The following is a 17,575-nucleotide window of genomic DNA, read 5'->3' as shown; positions in this document are numbered from 1 at the left end:
TTATTTACAGTTCTGCATAGAAAGAGGTGCTGGATGGCAAATCCCCAAAGCCAGCACAACTCCCAAAACTTTTCACTCTATATGTTTTGGCAAAACAAGGCATTAATGACCATTGGCTACAAGTTACCTAGCTCTCTTTTTAATTAGTATTCTGTCTTCTATTGGTTAATGATCCTCTCACTGCTCATGCTAATTAGTCTGCATGATCAGTCTGTCTTTCTCTCCTTTCGAGTCGGTGGTTTCTTGGATCAGTGGCCATGATCTCCCCCTGCCAGAATTACCTCTTACTCCATTGGAGCTGATTCAGCACAGTTGCTGAGCTGTCTTTATTAGTTTCTTCCTTATCTTGGGGGTTTTGCCAAATGTCTTTGTGGCTTGTAAATTCTGCACTCCTAACATCCACTATCTGTGGTACATCCTTCTTCCCAAGCTTTGTTAACCTCCCCTGAGGTCACTGAAAAACGTTGATCCTTAAACCTTAACAAGGCAATTCTACTCAAGTAATTTGTTTAACACCTGGACATCACTTGGAGTTTGTTTGTTAGCTGCTGTTTCACAGATTAAACCTCTTTTCTTGTTGATCAGAGTTGAAAGCACACAAGGATCAAACACCAAAGAACATATTTTCTTAATAAAATTCTTTTGATAGTTGACACGTTGCGACAACGCTACCGCTTTACGGCAGCCGCACGCCTTACTCGCTTTTCCGGGGGGGGGGTTAGAGGTTTTCTGCTTTTACGACAGGGCGCTGCCGTCGCGCGGCGCTGACGCAAGAAGGGCGCGCCGGGGCTGCGCGCGGCCCTTTCCCCGCCCGCCGCCGCCGCCGCTGGAGCCGCTCCCGGGTCCGCCGCTGGATCCGCCGCCATCGGGGCCGCGCCGGGGCCGCGCAGGTGAGGGAAGTGCTGGGGCCGCCCCGCAGCTGCTCGCCTGCCGCGCCGGCAGCGCCCGCGCGTACCGAGACCCCGGCCCGGCCCCGCCCCGCTGGTCTCGCCGGTTCCGGTGGGGCCGCGACCCCGCCCCTCCCCGGCACACGCAGCGCCCACCCGGAGCCTTCCTTTCTCCCTGGGCCCGGTTGGCGGAGGCGCCTTCCCTTCGCGGTGGCCTGTGCCGAAGCAAGGCCTCAGGTTTCGGTGCCGCACCGTGCGGCGGCTGAGGGTCTGAGGTTTTGGGGTTTTTATTTTATTTTTTCACCTTTAGAAAATTAAAACATGGCGAAGTTTGTGGCACCCGTGATCCAGGACAACCCCTCCGGCTGGGGCCCGTGTGCTGTGCCCGAGCAGTTCAAGGATATGCCCTACCAGCCCTTCAGCAAAGGAGACCGCCTGGGCAAGGTACCTGTGCCGTGAGCTCTGGGTGCCTTCCGGGCCCCGGTGTTCGCTTTTGTTACCCTGGCTGCTCCGCTGGCACCCTTGGCAGTGCGTCCTGACACGCTGTGAGCACCTGGCAGGCAGAGGTGGGAGGCAAAAGGATTAGACCTGGAGCATATGGCAGTGTCTGTTTCTGCTGCTGGGAGTCCTGCATGTGCAGTGTTAGAGGTGTGGGGGGGGAAGTTTTGTGTTAATACTTTACTTTTGATTGTTTATGCTCGTTCTTAGGTGGCCGATTGGACAGGAGCCACGTATCAGGATAAAAGATACACAAGTACGTGTGGTCTGCTGGCTGTTCCTGGGGTTTATTTCCTACAAAGTTTTCTTCCAAGCGTCGTTCCTGCTTTCATGTCTCACACCCACCCTGTAATTACCTGCACACCTCAGCAAGACGGGCAGCTTACTTTAGGAAGCATGCTTTACCCTTGGGAAAGCTCTGTGTGGCTCTCCCTGTCCTTGGGGCTTACTCTGGGTTTTGTGCTACATCACTGCCCAGGCTCATAAGGGAGGTTTGGAGCAGGAGAAGACATGCAGGTGTAAAGCAAGAGTCCCGATTTAGACAACAGACTTAGGTGAAGGGAGTCGGGGAGAGAAAGGGGCAAAGCATCAGGGTTTTTTCTTAGAACCATGGTGCTGAGATACTTTATTTCCAGACAAGTACTCGTCACAGTTTGGTGGCGGAAGCCAATACGCCTATTTCCACGAGGAGGATGAGACCAGCTTCCAGCTGGTGGACACGGCCCGGACGCAGAAAACAGCGTACCAGAGGAACCGCATGAGGTTTGCACAGGTAACGTGTTGTCAGAGAGGGGATCAGAGGGGAGCTTCGGCAGCGCAGGATTCTTTCCCTATTAAAATGTCTTCGTTTTCCTTCCCGTCATTTCCGCAGAGGAACCTTCGCAGAGACAAGGACCGTCGGAACATGCTGCAGTTCAGCATGCAGACGCTGCCAAAGAGTGCCAAGCAGAAGGAGAGGTGAGGCTGCAGAGATGAGCTTACCAAGCTTGGGTTGGAGTGTGTGAACATACTGTTGATGAATTTGCAAACTTACAGTAACAGAATCTGCTAGAGCGAGCAAATAGCAGAGAATTTCAGGATTTTTCGAGTTCTGCTGGTGTCAGTAGTATTTAAAAGCATGGATTTCAAATGGCTGCCTAATAATTTAGGAGAATTTTTAAACTGTATTTAGAAAGTAAGGGTGGCATTCTAACCAGAGAATATCCTTTCTGAAAACTGCATTTCAGTCTTCAGGTAAAACTATATAAAGAGCTGCTCAGAGCAAAGAAAAGACTTTTTAATGCCTCAAGCATCTTGATCAACAGATGGCTCAACAAATGTTTCAGGAGCTCAGTGCCTGAAAGCATTGCTCCTCTGGTAGTAGTTTAGAAGTGGAGGAATAGTTGTGCCATATAGGAATCAAGAACTTCTCTTCATGGCTTTTCTCACATTTGTCATTTTAGAGATCGTTTGCGCCTACAAAAGAAGTTTCAGAAGCAGTTTGGAGTGAGGCAGAAATGGGACCAGAAATCACAGGTAGAAATCACAACTGATCAGCTTTGTGCCCCCTCTGATGGTTAGGTTTCTCGGGCTGCACTCATGGGGCAGCTCCTCTTGCACAAATCCTGATGTGTCTCCATTTCTCTCTGTACCTGTCGCGCCTCTGGTCGCACAGCAGAAACCTCGTGACTCCTCTGTTGAAGTTCGCAGCGATTGGGAGGTGAAGGAGGAGATGGATTTCCCTCGGCTGATGAAAATGCGCTATCTGGAGGTGTCAGAGCCACAGGACATGTGAGTTCCTAAAACAGCCCTTTGCTTGCTCCTTGAAGTGACTGGATTTTTGGAAAGCAGGAGCTCGAGGGTCTTCTGCCTGGTCCCAATGTTATCATTGAGGTACCAAAACCAGGGGGAAGTAATGGAACACCCAGCAGGCCCTGTGTGGTTCATGGGTGGTGTTACCTGTAGGAAGGGTATCCAGATGGTCCTCTTAACTTTGCAGAGAGTGCTGTGGAGCCCTGGAGTACTATGACAAAGCCTTCGACCGCATTACAACAAGAAACGAGAAGCTCCTGAGGAGCATTAAGCGCATCTTCCATACCGTCACCACTACAGATGACCCAGTTATCCGAAAGGTATCCACCAGTTTGTAAAACTCGGTGTGTGCTGTTGTTGGAGACTATCTGTCACTGTCAGACCAAAGGGCAAAAGCAAGAAATATTAGGTGGTACCAATATTTCTGTTAGGTGGAAGGCAGAGCTAGATTAATGCAGAGCTAGGAACACTGGCCAAGGAAAAGCTGTAGTTCTGGAAGGGCAAGGAGACCAGTACTTGAGCTATGTTGGGAAGAAAACTTATGTCAGAGACCTGATCCTTGGGGCCTTGCTTTTGGAGGTGAGGAAGGCTCTGACATTTCTCTCTTGTGACCTGATTGGTAGTAAGAAACCATGCATTTTCCAACAGAACTAACATTTTGTAGTAGTTTCTTACCTTCCCCTTGTGTGGGTGAGGGTGGGCCAGGATTGCTGGGTAGTACCTTATGCTTTGTTGATGTGGTACTCACCAGTTCAGCTTTCTCAGTCAGAACAGCAGAAGAAATTAGTGATCTGGTTTGCTAGCACTTCTCATCCCGCCTAGGGAAGCGGTATCTGTTCTTATTGCTGAAACAGTTTTCTCCTCCTGTATTCACAGCTGGCCAAGACACAAGGGAATGTGTTTGCCACGGATGCCATCCTGGCCACACTGATGAGCTGCACTCGCTCTGTCTATTCCTGGGACATCATTGTCCAGAGAGTTGGATCCAAGCTTTTCTTTGACAAGAGGGACAACTCAGATTTTGGTGAGGAAAAGTATTTCTGTTGCAGTAGCTAAAGGGTCTAATTTTCTTCATGCTTATTTGGCTGTCCACACTGCTCCCCCTGAATAAGCTGATTACTACAGTACATGTGATAGTTGTGTGGGGAACTTCAGTATTGATCTGCTCTGATGGCGGGGCTAGAAACTCACTAAAGCTGACATAGTTACTCCCCCAAGTATAACCACTTGCATCTGGTTTTCTTCCCAGACCTCCTGACGGTGAGTGAAACAGCCAATGAACCACCACAGGAGGAGGGCAACTCCTTTAATTCTCCACGCAATCTGGCCATGGAAGCTACCTACATCAATCATAACTTCTCCCAGCAGTGTCTAAGAATGGTAAGGTGGAATGGTGATGAGTGGTGGGGTCTGTGTTTCAGAGAGTCTCAAGAAGAGACATCATTAAGGCTGCTTTAATACAGCACAGAAGCATTTTATTGGCAGTTGTGTTATGTCGGTGGTCTTTCAGTTTTCAAAGAGGTGGGATTATTTCTGGTGAGCTATGTGACTTTGTTGTAGAAAGGTTTTCACTTTGATTTCACAGACAAGTCATCCTACTCCCATTGATGATGTAGACAGGGTTCTTAGTACACTTAATGAAGCCTAAGTGCCAGTACAAGTACTGCTTGTAGTGCTGTGACTAATGTGGGCATGAGGCTTTCATCAGCTGTCTTAATGTTTTGGTATTTCTCTACATAAGGGAAATCAGCTACTGTTGTTGTAAAAGAATATTTTTCCTATAGAGGAGAGCTGTCTCCTAACATGCTCTGCTGTTTCCATCTGCAGGGAAAGGAGAAATACAAGTTTCCCAACCCAAACCCCTTTGTGGAGGATGACATGGATAAAAATGAAGTAGCCTCTGTTGCATACAGGTAGGTTGATATTTCTGATGCCCAGGTTTGGCAAGAGGGGGCAGGATGTCAGTGTGATACAGAGGCAACAGATTGGGAGTGTTATTCATGGAAGATTTACCTTGAGAGGGATTCATGGATGACCTCACAGTGAAAAGATAGAGAAGGAAAGGAGTTTGCTGAATGCTTACATGGATCTGGGAACAAAGGTCAGAAATAACCAGCTGGATTTTTTATTGGCAGATACCGAAGGTGGAAGCTGGGAGACGATATAGATCTCATTGTCCGCTGTGAACATGATGGAGTGATGACAGGAGCTAATGGAGAAGTGTCATTCATCAACATCAAAACACTGAACGAGTGGGATTCGAGGGTGAGGAGGAACAGGATCCCCAAGCTAGCTCTAACTGCTTCACTGCTGCCTGACATGCCAGGTACAGCAGGGAAGATGAGACAAATATCTGGCGGTGTCCCCGGGTGTTACATTCCACCAAGGAGTATGACTTTGGTGGACAAGCAGTGCTGATGGGATTCTCCCCTAAATGCGAGGTAGCTGGCTTTAACCCTCTTGTCCCTGGGTGTTCAACGCAGTAGCCAGTCTGTTCTTACGGTTCTCTTTAGAATTCTTCCCTCACAGATTACCCTTTCTAACCAGTGGCACAAATGCTGAGCAATCCCAGCTGTTTGCATTTCTCCCTTCCCGGTGCAAGAGCTTTCCCTGTAGGCTGCAGTTCACATTCCCTCAGTGGTACCATAGGGTAGACAGCTCCCATGTGCGATGACAAGATGCCTGGAGAGATGGCTGTTGCTGGCTTGTCGGGCTGATCCTGGTTCTGATTCTCCTCTCAGTATTGCAATGGGGTGGACTGGCGGCAGAAGCTGGACTCTCAGAGAGGGGCTGTCATTGCCACGGAGCTGAAGAACAACAGCTACAAATTGGCCCGCTGGACATGCTGCGCGCTGCTGGCTGGATCAGAGTATCTTAAACTCGGGTAAGGGGGGGCAGTTCACACCAAATATCTTCCAGGTGCATTTTCCATTATTAAACTTTGTGTATGTCTGAGCGAAGCATTTACAGAACGAGTAATCCTAAAATCATCCAGTGTTTGAGTAGCCAAGAAAGGAAAGCTTGTGGTGAGTGTACCAGCCTTGGTGTAAGCTGCTTCCCCTCAGCATCCAGCTGTGACTGACCCCACACACATGAGGGTCAGGTGGCCTGTATGGGCTCTTTGCTGTGGTCACCAACAAGGGAGATAAATACAGCGACTGTGATGCCTCTCAGGAATCTTGATTGGTTATCAGTGACCTGTTACTGAGAAATTAGGTGGTGGGGAGAGATGGCCACAGCATTTTTTAAACCGTCACGTTAAAATCAATTGAGTACTGTAGGTAATGAATAAGAGGCTTTTGATAAATAAGTTCTAGTGGTTCTGCAACCGTCAGTTCCATCCACAGACACAGAACTGATACTTTTCCATCTTCTTGATTCCAGATTCGCAGCTAATCATGCAATTGCTTAATTTTATCTCGGGCTAATTCTTCTTTATCTTTTGTTCCTCTCCATCCGATTTGGGGATTTCCAGGTGCATTACAGATTGACAGTTTGTAGCCAGGAGATCCTCTTAGCTTTCAGTGTTGGAGTATTAGGATTTTTTAGCCCAGAAAACAAAAATAAGATGATCACACGGCTTTTCTTGCTGGTGTTTTTCTGCTGTCTGGGCTTAATCTCCTGAAACCCCTCTGGTTACTTCTTGACCCCCTAGGTACGTATCCCGTTACCATGTGAAGGATTCTGCCCGCCACGTGATCCTGGGCACCCAGCAGTTCAAGCCAAATGAATTTGCCAGCCAGATTAATCTAAGCATAGAGAACGCCTGGGGCATCCTGCGATGCGTCATTGACATCTGTATGAAGCTGGATGAGGGGAAGTACCTCATCCTCAAGGACCCCAACAAGCAGGTGATCCGCATCTACAGCTTGCCTGATGGCACCTTCAGCTCTGATGAAGATGAGGAGGATGAGGAGGAAGAAGAGGAAGAGGAAGGTTTGTAGCATACTTGGTGCTTTATGCTTTAAAATGATGTATTGGTCTGGATGAAAAGGGGTGAAGTATGATTAAGACCAGAGCTAAAGGGTTAGATCTGACCAGTGCAATGACTTGAGAGGAATGAGACTGGAGAATGTGTGGTCCCAAGGATGGGACTCAGTTGAAGAGGTGTGGGTGACATTGAGAGTACTGATCTGGAGGAAAAAAGAGATTTGGAAATGCAGATATTGTGCCTCTGTACAGATACTTGTGGAGGACTGATTTTAGCACGGGTCAGGGGGAAGGTCCCAGATCCAGAGCATTGACTGGGGAAACAAAGCCTGCCAAGGAGCCCTTCATTCAGTCACCCCAAGGTCTGCAGGAGTTGGGTGGGTGCTAATTTCTGTTGGTACTGGAATTTTTTTTTTTGATTGCAGTTTTAGAAATGATAGTGACTATAAGGTGACATTTAAGACGCGTGGTGACAGAATGCAATTGAGGGAACTTGGTGAAGGCTTTTCTGAAGTGACTCTTGAAGCTGAGCAATCGCTGGCTGGTCAGGATGGGAGTTTTGGAGGATCAGTGGTGCCCAGTGAACAGCTGCTGCCTTCACTTTGCTGTTTAAAACTATCTTTGATCCCTGACTTGAGATCTGTGTGTGCTCTGTTGACCGTGGGAAACCATTTATCCTAGAGCTCTTGCTTCTGTGATAGGAAAAATATCTCCCAGTTTATTTTTAGGCTGTAAGCTTAGCCTGGCTTAAAGCCTCCGGATTTTATTATGGAAATGTTAGTTAGGTTGCTGTGTAATTTGCTCAGGAATGTAAATTGTGTAATTCCAAGTGACGTGTGTGTGGTCTTGGCTGATGGGCAGGTTTATTGGGAAGCTGTGGGGAGGTGAGGAGACAGTTGGAGGTGGGATAATCTCCTGAAGTGGCAGCCTTGATTTTTTGTGTTCCTTGTGGCATTTCCTTGACAGAGAGGGTTTAATTTGGGAGTTTGTATGGTTTTCTTTCCCTGGCTGAATTAATTTCATTTCCGTTTCTCTTTTTCAGAGGAAGAGAGCTGAACGCTGCAGCCAGCACCGCGGGGGCTGCAGTGCCCGGGCAGCCTTGGTCCCGAGGGTCGGGCTGTGGCTGCACCTTCGGCCCGGCTGTGCTGCACATCGATCAGAAACGGGGGGAAAGCGGAATAAAGTTGATTTTGCCGAGTGCGGGCGCTGTCTGTGTGTGTGTGTGCGTGCCTGATTCGGGTGCCCCGCGCGGGCTCGGCTCCGGCCCGCGCCTGCCCCTTTAAGCGCCGCCCGCCCCCGGACACGTGGTGCGCGCGCCGCCATGGTGCCGGCGGCGGGAAGCGGCGGTGGCGGTGTCACGTGACGCGGGGAGCGCACCGCCCCCCTCGCTCGCCCCCGCAGCGGGCGGGAGGCAGCGCCGTGCCCGCCCCGCCTTGCCCGGGCGGCGCGGGAAGGAGGAGGGAGCGGAGCGGGGAGAGCCCGGAGCGGGAGGAGCGGCGCGGCGGGAGCTCCATGGTGCAGGTGCGGCTCCGGGCGGCCGGTGGCGGCGCCGCGCGTCACGTGTGCCGCGCCTCGTGCGCCGTTTGGCGGGGGCATCGGGGCCCGGACCGTATTGGTGGGGGAGCGAGGGAAGTGCGGGACACCCCATCTCCCATTGGCTGGGGGGCTTGCACCGCCCGTCCCCATTGGCTGGTGGGGCGCAGAGGCGCTCGCGACCAGGAGTCCACAGGTGCTGCCCCACCTTGCCACCTGTGTGCTGTGGGTGGGGGCTGCTACGCGCCCATTGGCTGGAAGGCATGGGGGCCCTGCTGCTATTGGCTGGCAGGGAGCAGGGCTCCGCCCCAACACCCCACCCTGTAGGAGGACGTCTCATGGCGGCCGGGTCTGGGCGGCGGCGGGCGGGGGCTGATGGGTTCCAGGGTGCCCCGTGGGGACGCTGCCGCCCCTCGGGTAACGCGTCCCGGTCCTGCTCACTTCAGGGCCGGCTGCGCCAGCCCCGCCATGGCCCCGGCGGTCTGCGGGACGCTCCTGGGGCTGGCCCTGTACGCCGGCGGCCTGTGCACGGTGAGTGGTGCCACCTTCCTCTACCACGACTACTGCGTCATTGGGGCCGGCCCCGCGGGCTTGCAGGCGGCCTACTTCCTCCAGCACGCCGGCCGGGACTACATCGTCTTCGAGCGGAGCCATGCTCCCGGCAGCTTCTTCGCGCTCTACCCTCGGCACCGCAAACTTATCAGCATCAACAAGCAGTACACGGGCAAGTCCAACAGCGAGTTCAACCTCCGACACGACTGGAATTCGCTCCTCAGCCATGACCGGCGGCTGCTTTTCCGACACTACTCTCGTGACTTCTTCCCCAACGCTGACACGATGGTGCGTTACCTGGAGGACTTCGCTTCCCTGCTGAAGCTGCATGTTCAGTACAACACGGCCATCATCCATGTGACGTTGGAGAAGAATGAGCAGGCCTGGAACGGCCATTACTTTCTCTTGACCGACCAGGACAGGAAGAACTACAAGTGCAGGTAATGGGCAGACCTGGGGCTTGACATGCAGCTCAGAATTCTGCCTTGTTGAGGCACGAGTATCTCCAAGGATGGAGATGTTACAGCCTCTTAGAGCCTTAATCACCATCAGAAGAGGAAAACATTTTTTAGGGATTGGCAGGTGGATGGGTGGAATAGCTACTCCTGGGAAAGCATTGCCTTTCACGAGCAGTGTTTTGCTTTGGGCAGCTGAGGAGGTTGGGAGGGCAGACACAAACTGGCTGCAATGGCCGTCACTGCAGCGTCTGTCCTTGATAGGTAGGCTTGAAATCACTTTTGTTTTATCACTAGATAATTACTGTCTGTAAAAAAATTAACTCGGTTGTATTTACAGCCAACACTGCCTCTATTACAAACTGGCCTGAGTCAGTGCAGTGACATCTTGCTCCTGTTTTCCCCCATGTGCTCAGGGGTGTGTCCCAGATGGGTGAAGCCCAGAGCTGGAACACAGGGGGGAAGAAGAGGAAAGTTGGGGGGGAGGGGCAAGGACTGTGAGAAGTAACCCTCAAAGCTGCTGGTTGCTGAATTCCCCTTCCACTCGTCCTTTTTACGTCTGTGTATCCCACACCACCACTGAGCTCCATTCCTAAAAACCTGGAAGTTACTCTTGTGAACATATGAGTATATTTCTCACCTCTCCTGAGAACCTCAGCTCTACGACAGCAGGTCGTGCTGGCTGTCACTTGCCGGTGTGCTGCTGGCAGGCTCTGAGGGGACAGAAGGCAATCCCAGACACCCACGTACCGTGAGCGAGTTGCTCTTGGGATGCTCTGTAAGCAAGGCTGGTGCTGATTGCCTCAGCTGCCTGGTGTTTCCATCTAAATCACAAAAACTTCCTCAAGAATCAAGTAAAAGCTCTTATGGAGTGATATAAAAAGATCACTATAGTTATTTTTGGTGTTAACGATTAATGATGTTGCTAACACGTTTTTATGACTGGGAGTTACATTTCAAAATATCAAAATTATTTCCTGTCTGTCTTAGAAATGACTTCTGCTCTGCCAAATGTCAACTCAAATTTTAAATCAAAGTAGTTTTTATGCAACGTATAATCAACCTGTGAAGCTATATTACGTATACTGTCAATGAGTTCGTGTTAGTAGAAGTTGCATTTGTGAGCAGGCGAGGGAGATGCATATGTACAGCACCCACACTAACTATTGCTATATATAACTGTTCCTGGTTGTCCTGAGGATAGGGAAGAGAGGAGCAGATCATTAGTTGAAGCTAGGTAAAGGTTTCTTTTGAAACTGTGACCTGTGCAGCTGCCCAAGTGTCACTGTGGAGGTCACATTGCAGCCACCTTCCACAGTGGGAGGAAAAGGGAATGAGGAGATGGAGCCTGAAATTCCTGCATTTTCAAGTGCTGTCCCTGTTTTTGCAGCTCTTTGTTGGTTGCTGCTGGGACGTGGGTTCCCAATGTGGTAAACTTTCCTGGCTCAGAGTATGTTGAGGGTTACGAGACTGTGTCCATCAACCCAGACGACTTTGTCGGCCAAACCATATTGATCTTAGGCCGAGGGAACTCGGCCTTTGAGACAGCGGAGAACATCCTGGGTGTCACAAATTTCATCCACATGGTGAGCCGATCCCGCGTGCGCCTCTCATGGGCCACCCACTACGTCGGGGATCTGAGGTGAGAAACCACTCCTATTCCTGTTTCTAACGCGGCTGGAATACCAAGAAGGAGAATCAGTTCTTTCCCAGCTGACAGGCTGGACTGGTGCTGTGGTCATGGGGGCCACAGGGGAAATACGGGGCCTTCTATAGGTCCTTGCTTTAAAGCAATCCAGGTTGCAGTTGCTGAACACAGAGGCTTGGTGAGGGCTTTTAAGCATCTGTGTGAAATTGAAACATGTCCACTTGGAAACTGTAATCTTTACGATATACTGGCTCTCAAGTTATTGCCTTGCCTGCAGTCACAGAGGAAAGTTCCTCCAAGGACAGTGAGGCTGTGTTACCCATGCTGTTCCTGTGAGCCCTGAGGTTTTGGGGATAACCTTTACACTGCAGAGGAGTTGAGATGCCTGATAAATGATCCCATTTTCAGCACCTAAGACAGAACCTCCCTTCTTTACATTCTTGTATTTTCCATAGAGCAATTAACAATGGCCTGCTGGACACCTACCAGCTAAAATCTCTGGATGGGCTTCTGGAGGGCGACCTGGAAGATCTGGCTATCGTTAAGGACAAAATGGGAAAGCTGCACATCACACTGCGGTTCTACTTGGAGAATAGGAATATCAGCGCAGGCATTGACTCCATCACCCTCCCTCAGGATGAACTGGACAATTTTGCCACCCGTGCACCTTACGACCGTGTCATCCGCTGCCTGGGTTGGAAGTTTGACTTCTCTATCTATAATAGGTGAGGGAGAACCAGGATCTCCAGGAAAGAAGGTGTTTAGGCTGAAGGGCCTGAGTAGGGAGGAGAGGGAAGAGCAAGTCTCCTGGCAGCATTGTCTGGATCTCTGTGTGCTCTGAGCAGCTTGGTGCTGCACAGTCCTTTGTTTATCCTGCAGGTAAGACTGTGTCCCAGTAGGAATGTGTGTCACTGCCCTCTGACCGACAGGCTCTAACACTGTGCAGATGGCAGCAATGAGACCTGAGTGACACAGAAAAGTTTGTACCTTTAGAACTTAACATGCTGACCTGCCAGATCACACGGACAAAGCTAGCAATGTTTTTTGTTTTTTTTTTTTAATGAGGATGATAAAGGTGCAGATCATTGCAAAAAGGTTTTATCTGGGAAAAAAAATTCCCTGAGGACGCAACCTTCATTCCACCTTGGTACATTGTGGAGCTGAAAATGATACTGCTAACTTCACTGTCTTCCAAAATTCACTGTTAGTGGCTCAGCTAAGAATTAGATCTTGTCCAGGGCTATCTTGAGCTGAACACCCTTATCTTCCAAAGATCCTCATTTTAGTAGTAAATGCCACTGAAGGCAGCAGGGGTATGAGGCAGAATCTTGCAGTGGCTGCAGTGATAATGTGTATCAGAAACCCTTTTTATTTTTCTACTCCTGTCCTTCCTGATAGCCTGCTCTTCTCTTTTGCATATCAGATCCCTGAGAATGATGCCAGGAAAAGGGAATATTAAGAAGTATCCTCAAATCAAACCCAGCTATGAGTCTAGAGGCACTCAGGGGCTCTTTGTTCTTGGTACTGCTAGCCATTCAGTTGACTTCAGGAAATCTGCTGGGGGCTTCATCCATGGATTCCGGTATACAAGTGAGTACTGGGATGTACAGAAAGGGCAGAGGTGGAAACTGTTCCTCTCTTCAAAGGAACAAACCATAGATTACTGCTGGAAAGTGATTTCCCTTAGTCTTGTTCTGGCAATAAAAAGGACAAAACACAGAGAAGCTGCAACTGCATCATCTGAAGTGGAGAAGTAACTTGGGGTCATATATGAAGTTTTTGGTTGTCTATCTTTGTTTTGTCTTGTGTCTCTCTTGCCTGCTGTCTGTTATTTATGTAACACAATAGATTTCTTCCTGCCAGACGCTCTGCCTTGTGACAGGCTGTGGGTGAGAGGTCTGTGCTGTGGAGTCAAAACCTAGCAGCTGTGGGTAGTAGAGAGAATTTCCTTCTTTATGTGTGTGTGCCCATCCTTATCATTAAAGGACTGCTGAGAAGTAATCAAATATCCCCAAGGACCCGCACCCCCTCCCGCACCACTCAGCATCACATCAGCTTTCCGAGGGCATCTCCACTGCAGTTACCAGCAATTGGGGTGGGAGATCTGAGCATGGAGGAGCTGTATAGATTCTTTATTGAGTCCTGCTGCAGTGCAGAAATTTGATTTCTTAAAGCATAAGCTTGGGTTGTTAAATGAGCTGTCTTTGTTTCTCTCCATGTCTTAGCTCGGGCAGTCCATCGCCTATTGGAAAACCGTCACCATGGTGTCCCCTGGCCATCCACAGTCTACCCTATTACACAGCTGACCAATTCCATCATCAAGAGGGTGAATGAGGCCTCAGGCCTCTACCAGATGTTCAGTGTCCTGGCTGACATCATACTGCTGAGAGAGTGAGTGAGTAATTATTCCCAGCACTGCGCTCCATAGTTTCATTTCTGTTTCTTTACCATTGCTTCCCGTAGTGCCACCACAAAAATTGCGCTGGTCCTGCCTAAGGATGTTACACATCACATAGGCAGCCATCCCAAACTTGTACCACTGCTGCAACTGATGCCCAATTGTGCAGACTGTTTATCCCTGTTAAAGGGCTGAAATGGTCCAGACCTTCCCTCTAGGATCAGAGATAGTAGTACTCTTTTACTGACCCCAGAGGAAAAGCTTTCCTTGAGCGGTGCTACTGTAGAGAAAATCCCATAATCCCATGAAAACAATGGTGTCTGTAATAGTATCTGCAGCCTTTATAAGCTCTGCATCAAGTGCAGCTCAGATCTGTAATGACCAATCAAAATTGCTATCTTACGACTTTTTGGCTTTAGTCTTGACCAGCTGAGGGTGGGTTGGATCCCAGCTGGCTTTTTCTGGTGGAAAATTCCAATGGTGTGTTTGCAATTCACAGGAATGCCACAGCATTTGAGTACCTGGAAGAGTACCCTATTGGAGTCCTGGCCGAGCTGGAAAGGCAGACAGGAAGAAAGGCTGGCAGTGGGCTCTTTGTCATCATCATGGAGTATGGGAAGAATTTCTCTGGGGCTGACAAGGATGTCTTCTACTACAACCGTGCTGTGGGAGAGGCACAGCATGCCTGGCAGTCTAACTTTTTACACCCTGTTATTTACTATTACAAACGCCTTCCAACAGGTAAGCTTTCCTGCTAATTACAGCCAAAACAAAGAGGGATAAAAATAAGTCAGAGCCCAAGTGGGGGTGACATCTGAAAGCACTGTTCCCCCTTCCTGTGAGCCACCCCCCACCACTGTATGAGCTGAAAAGGAAGCTGAGAGTTAGCAAGGAAGTTCCATGGGTAAGTCCACTACAGGGTGTGGGGGGGTTGTACCAGAGACCTCATGTTTCAAAACAGGAACAAACACATGCTGGAAATTTCCCCATGTCCAAAAAGAGGAACAGTTCTTTCCTTTGGCTGGCACCCTATGTGTGTTTTGCAGAGCCTGACAGATGAGGCTGGGCTGTTGTTTGGCCATCTTGCTGCCAAGAGAAAGCTGCTTTCTGGCAGGCCCAGGTCTAAGAGGTCACACAGACATAGAGACAGCCAAAGGCAAGGGTTTGAAGAGGAGTGTTCTATCCAGCAGCAAACAGGCTTGAAGTAGACTTCCTTGGGAAATGAGTGTGTTGAAATCCTCATCTCCAGAAACCTAGGGTCAGGGTGCAGCTTGCCTTGCACAGAAATAAGCATGATGGGTAGCAACACTAAATGCAGCTTAGCCCATCTGGCAGTCCCTGCCCAGGGGGAACAGGAGTGAAATGACAGGAATGCTACAGGCAGGGACAGAGGGCAGCTGTGCAGTGGCAGGGCTGTTGAGGACAGAGCTGGCAGAGGGGATTTCAAATGAAAGTTACGGATTAAAAGGGAAGGACAAAAGTGGAAACAGCTGTCACAGCTGCTTTCTACTCCCCAAGTTCTTTTTAATGCCATTTTGCTTCTAAGAGACTATGTTAATGTTCTCTTGGCAGAGCATGAGATGAGACTCCGTCCCCCAGATTGGCCTCTGCCCCGGCCAGATGCCATCCATCACATTGTGGAGGACTTTCTGACAGACTGGACAGCCCCAAACGCTCACATCCTGCCACTGAGGCGGTTTTTAGAGAACTGCCTCAGCACCGACCTGCGCAATTTCTTTGCAGGTAATTTGTGCACAGGGTAGAAGTGGCAGGAAGAGGAGGGAGGAGTGTGAGGAACAAGTCACAGAAGTGATCTTCTCTGCAAATAGCTGAGATGTCCCTGTGGTGAGCTGCTTGTCTCACTGTCAGTCACACCACCTCAATGCACTCACCAGATGGTACAAAGTGCTGTTCTGTGTGTATATTCCCAAAGAGTCCTCGCTCTTGTTCACCATTAGAAAAAGACTGGCCCAGGCATGCCAGAATTTATAGAAAGGCATGTAAGGTTGGGTTCCATCCTTTTTCTAGCTGCAGCTTTCCTTTCTTCTTCATTATCTGAACATTTCTTTGTGCCATTGTGTAGTAGAAAATTTCCTTCTCTCTCCCTCATGTACTGGTGATTGCATTGCTTGTCCATGGGAAGTAGAAGTGCTGTGATGTGTGAGGTGAAGAGCCTATGCTGCCTCCCTCTTTGGTCTTAAGACTGGTGTGGGACCCTCCTGCAGGAAGCCCGTGTGGCACACAGAGGGAAGCCATCGTGTAGCACAAAGAAGATGCCAAAAGATGCAAGCTCAAATCCAGCTCCTTTTTCTCTGTGTGCAGACTGGGGATCCCTCTGTACATCTCCTGAGCTCTGCAGAATTAAGTCAATTACTGTGCTGCCACCTGAAGCAGGGTACCGGGTGGGAAACTCCAGCCATCTTCCCTCATCCTCTCTGCCTTTTGTTTTGATCAAGTCCCTGATTGTTTTTGGGAGTTTTTCCCTATAGGGTGTCTCTGCTGACTCTAATTTTTGATCCTCTCCCCTGCAGAGTCGTGTTTCCTGTTTGCCTTCACCCATCAGAAGCTGCCTCCCTCCTGCCAGCAGGGGTACATGAGAATGCAGGGACTGCTGGGGAGCCAGGAACTCCTGCACCACGCAGTACAGGCGGGGTTGCTCCAGGATTACAGTCACACAGACTTTTCGGGTGACAGACCCTCTGAGAGCCACGATGGGTCACAGGAGCAGTTGATGAGAGATCATGGGATACCAGTTCATCCTCTGCAGCATCTTGTTAATGCCAAGGATGAGCTTTAACCTCTCTTGCTCCACACTGAAATCCATAGGTGCTCTTGTGACAGTACGGTAACAGAGATCCACAGCAGGACTCTGCCCTTCCCAGCATCCCTTTTCCATCCCCATGCTTCCCACTGATTGTGAGTTGCCAAAGACCTGCTCAGATCTTGCTGTTACAGAGAGGACCAACATGCTCTGAAGGATGGAGTGAGGGACCAAAATCCAGTACTGCTGAGGTTCCCATGTTGCCCTTGCAGAGTTCAGAGTTGCCTGAAGGTGGTGTTTGTGTTTATCTCACTGACCAGTATCTGCAGTGATGTACAGAGGCCACAGAAGTGAGTGCAGGAATGCCTGGGAAACTTCAGATGTCATGTCCCCCTTCAGAGGTGACCTGCTCACACACCCTGTGGCAGCCCAGTGCTGGCTCCCTGGTCCCTGGATGCCCCCACACTGTGTAAACTTGAAGATTCTTTTCTGCGTTGAATCCTGAAGTGGTACTCCAGGCAAACTTCCTGGTATTTTTCCTGCATTTGAGTTAGGGCAATTGCGTAGTTTGAGTGAGGAAAGATGATTTTTTTTAGTTACTGTATAGGTCAGATAATTTATAATTTCCCAGAGTACACTACAAGGGACTCTCCTCCACGATGGATGAGTAGCTTGCTTGGAATGCATGGGACACAGAGACTTAGAGTTTGTCTCTGCTGTCCTCATGTTTTTCTTCTCCCACACCAAGCAGCCAAGGTTAGACTGTCTTTTATAAAGCATGACCAATATTTCTCCTATTTGCACTATGTCCTATCAAGAAAGTTTGATGATGTTAAAATGCTCCTTAAAATGTCTCTGTTTTATTCCCCTCCAGTCATCTTGAGATCCTAGAGGGACTGATAGGGAGGCTGTCTGCACTTTACTGCTCCCTCTGTGAGCCTGTCACCTCCGTCTCCATGACTCCTTCCATGGGCCTGGAGTTGTAAAGCAAGAGCAATTTTGAGCTTGACCTCATGATGTCCCTGTGATTTCTAGGAAATAGAGGGGTGACAGGGAACAGGCTTTTATATCCACACATCTTCCAACCCTTTAGCTTCTTGAAAAATACACATTAGTGCTTCT

At 49.6% G+C, this 17,575-nt stretch overlaps 2 protein-coding genes across 3 annotated transcripts; both read left to right on the top strand.

Moving 5' to 3' along the window:
- The first annotated feature begins 744 nt into the window (after window positions 1-744).
- On the top strand, window positions 745-8,306 carry LOC131573446 (eukaryotic translation initiation factor 3 subunit D). Of its 2 annotated transcripts, none has more exons than XM_058827422.1 (15): window positions 745-890; window positions 1,198-1,331; window positions 1,596-1,641; window positions 2,021-2,157; window positions 2,257-2,342; window positions 2,828-2,900; window positions 3,043-3,155; window positions 3,364-3,496; window positions 4,053-4,200; window positions 4,426-4,556; window positions 5,004-5,089; window positions 5,312-5,441; window positions 5,918-6,060; window positions 6,832-7,112; window positions 8,149-8,306. In XM_058827422.1, the coding sequence occupies exons 2-15, from the start codon at window positions 1,209-1,211 to the stop codon at window positions 8,160-8,162; spliced, it is 1,644 nt and encodes a 547-aa protein (XP_058683405.1). In that variant the 5' UTR covers window positions 745-890; window positions 1,198-1,208; the 3' UTR covers window positions 8,163-8,306. The 2 variants fall into 2 exon arrangements, with proteins under 2 accessions (XP_058683405.1, XP_058683404.1); XM_058827421.1 differs by having other exon boundaries at window positions 3,040-3,155.
- A 141-nt stretch (window positions 8,307-8,447) lies between these two features.
- LOC131592948 (FAD-dependent oxidoreductase domain-containing protein 2-like) lies at window positions 8,448-17,462 on the top strand. Its single transcript, XM_058864914.1, has 9 exons — window positions 8,448-8,627; window positions 9,086-9,631; window positions 11,037-11,288; window positions 11,750-12,019; window positions 12,718-12,884; window positions 13,520-13,685; window positions 14,192-14,433; window positions 15,265-15,435; window positions 16,224-17,462. The coding sequence occupies exons 2-9, from the start codon at window positions 9,108-9,110 to the stop codon at window positions 16,487-16,489; spliced, it is 2,058 nt and encodes a 685-aa protein (XP_058720897.1). The 5' UTR covers window positions 8,448-8,627; window positions 9,086-9,107; the 3' UTR covers window positions 16,490-17,462.
- The last annotated feature ends 113 nt before the right edge of the window (window positions 17,463-17,575 follow it).

This window comes from Poecile atricapillus, chromosome Z (assembly GCF_030490865.1).
Source record: "Poecile atricapillus isolate bPoeAtr1 chromosome Z, bPoeAtr1.hap1, whole genome shotgun sequence".
Classification (NCBI taxonomy): domain Eukaryota; kingdom Metazoa; phylum Chordata; class Aves; order Passeriformes; family Paridae; genus Poecile; species Poecile atricapillus.
The sequence above is the reverse complement of the archived record's forward strand: the minus strand, read 5'-3'. Positions and strand labels throughout refer to the sequence as shown.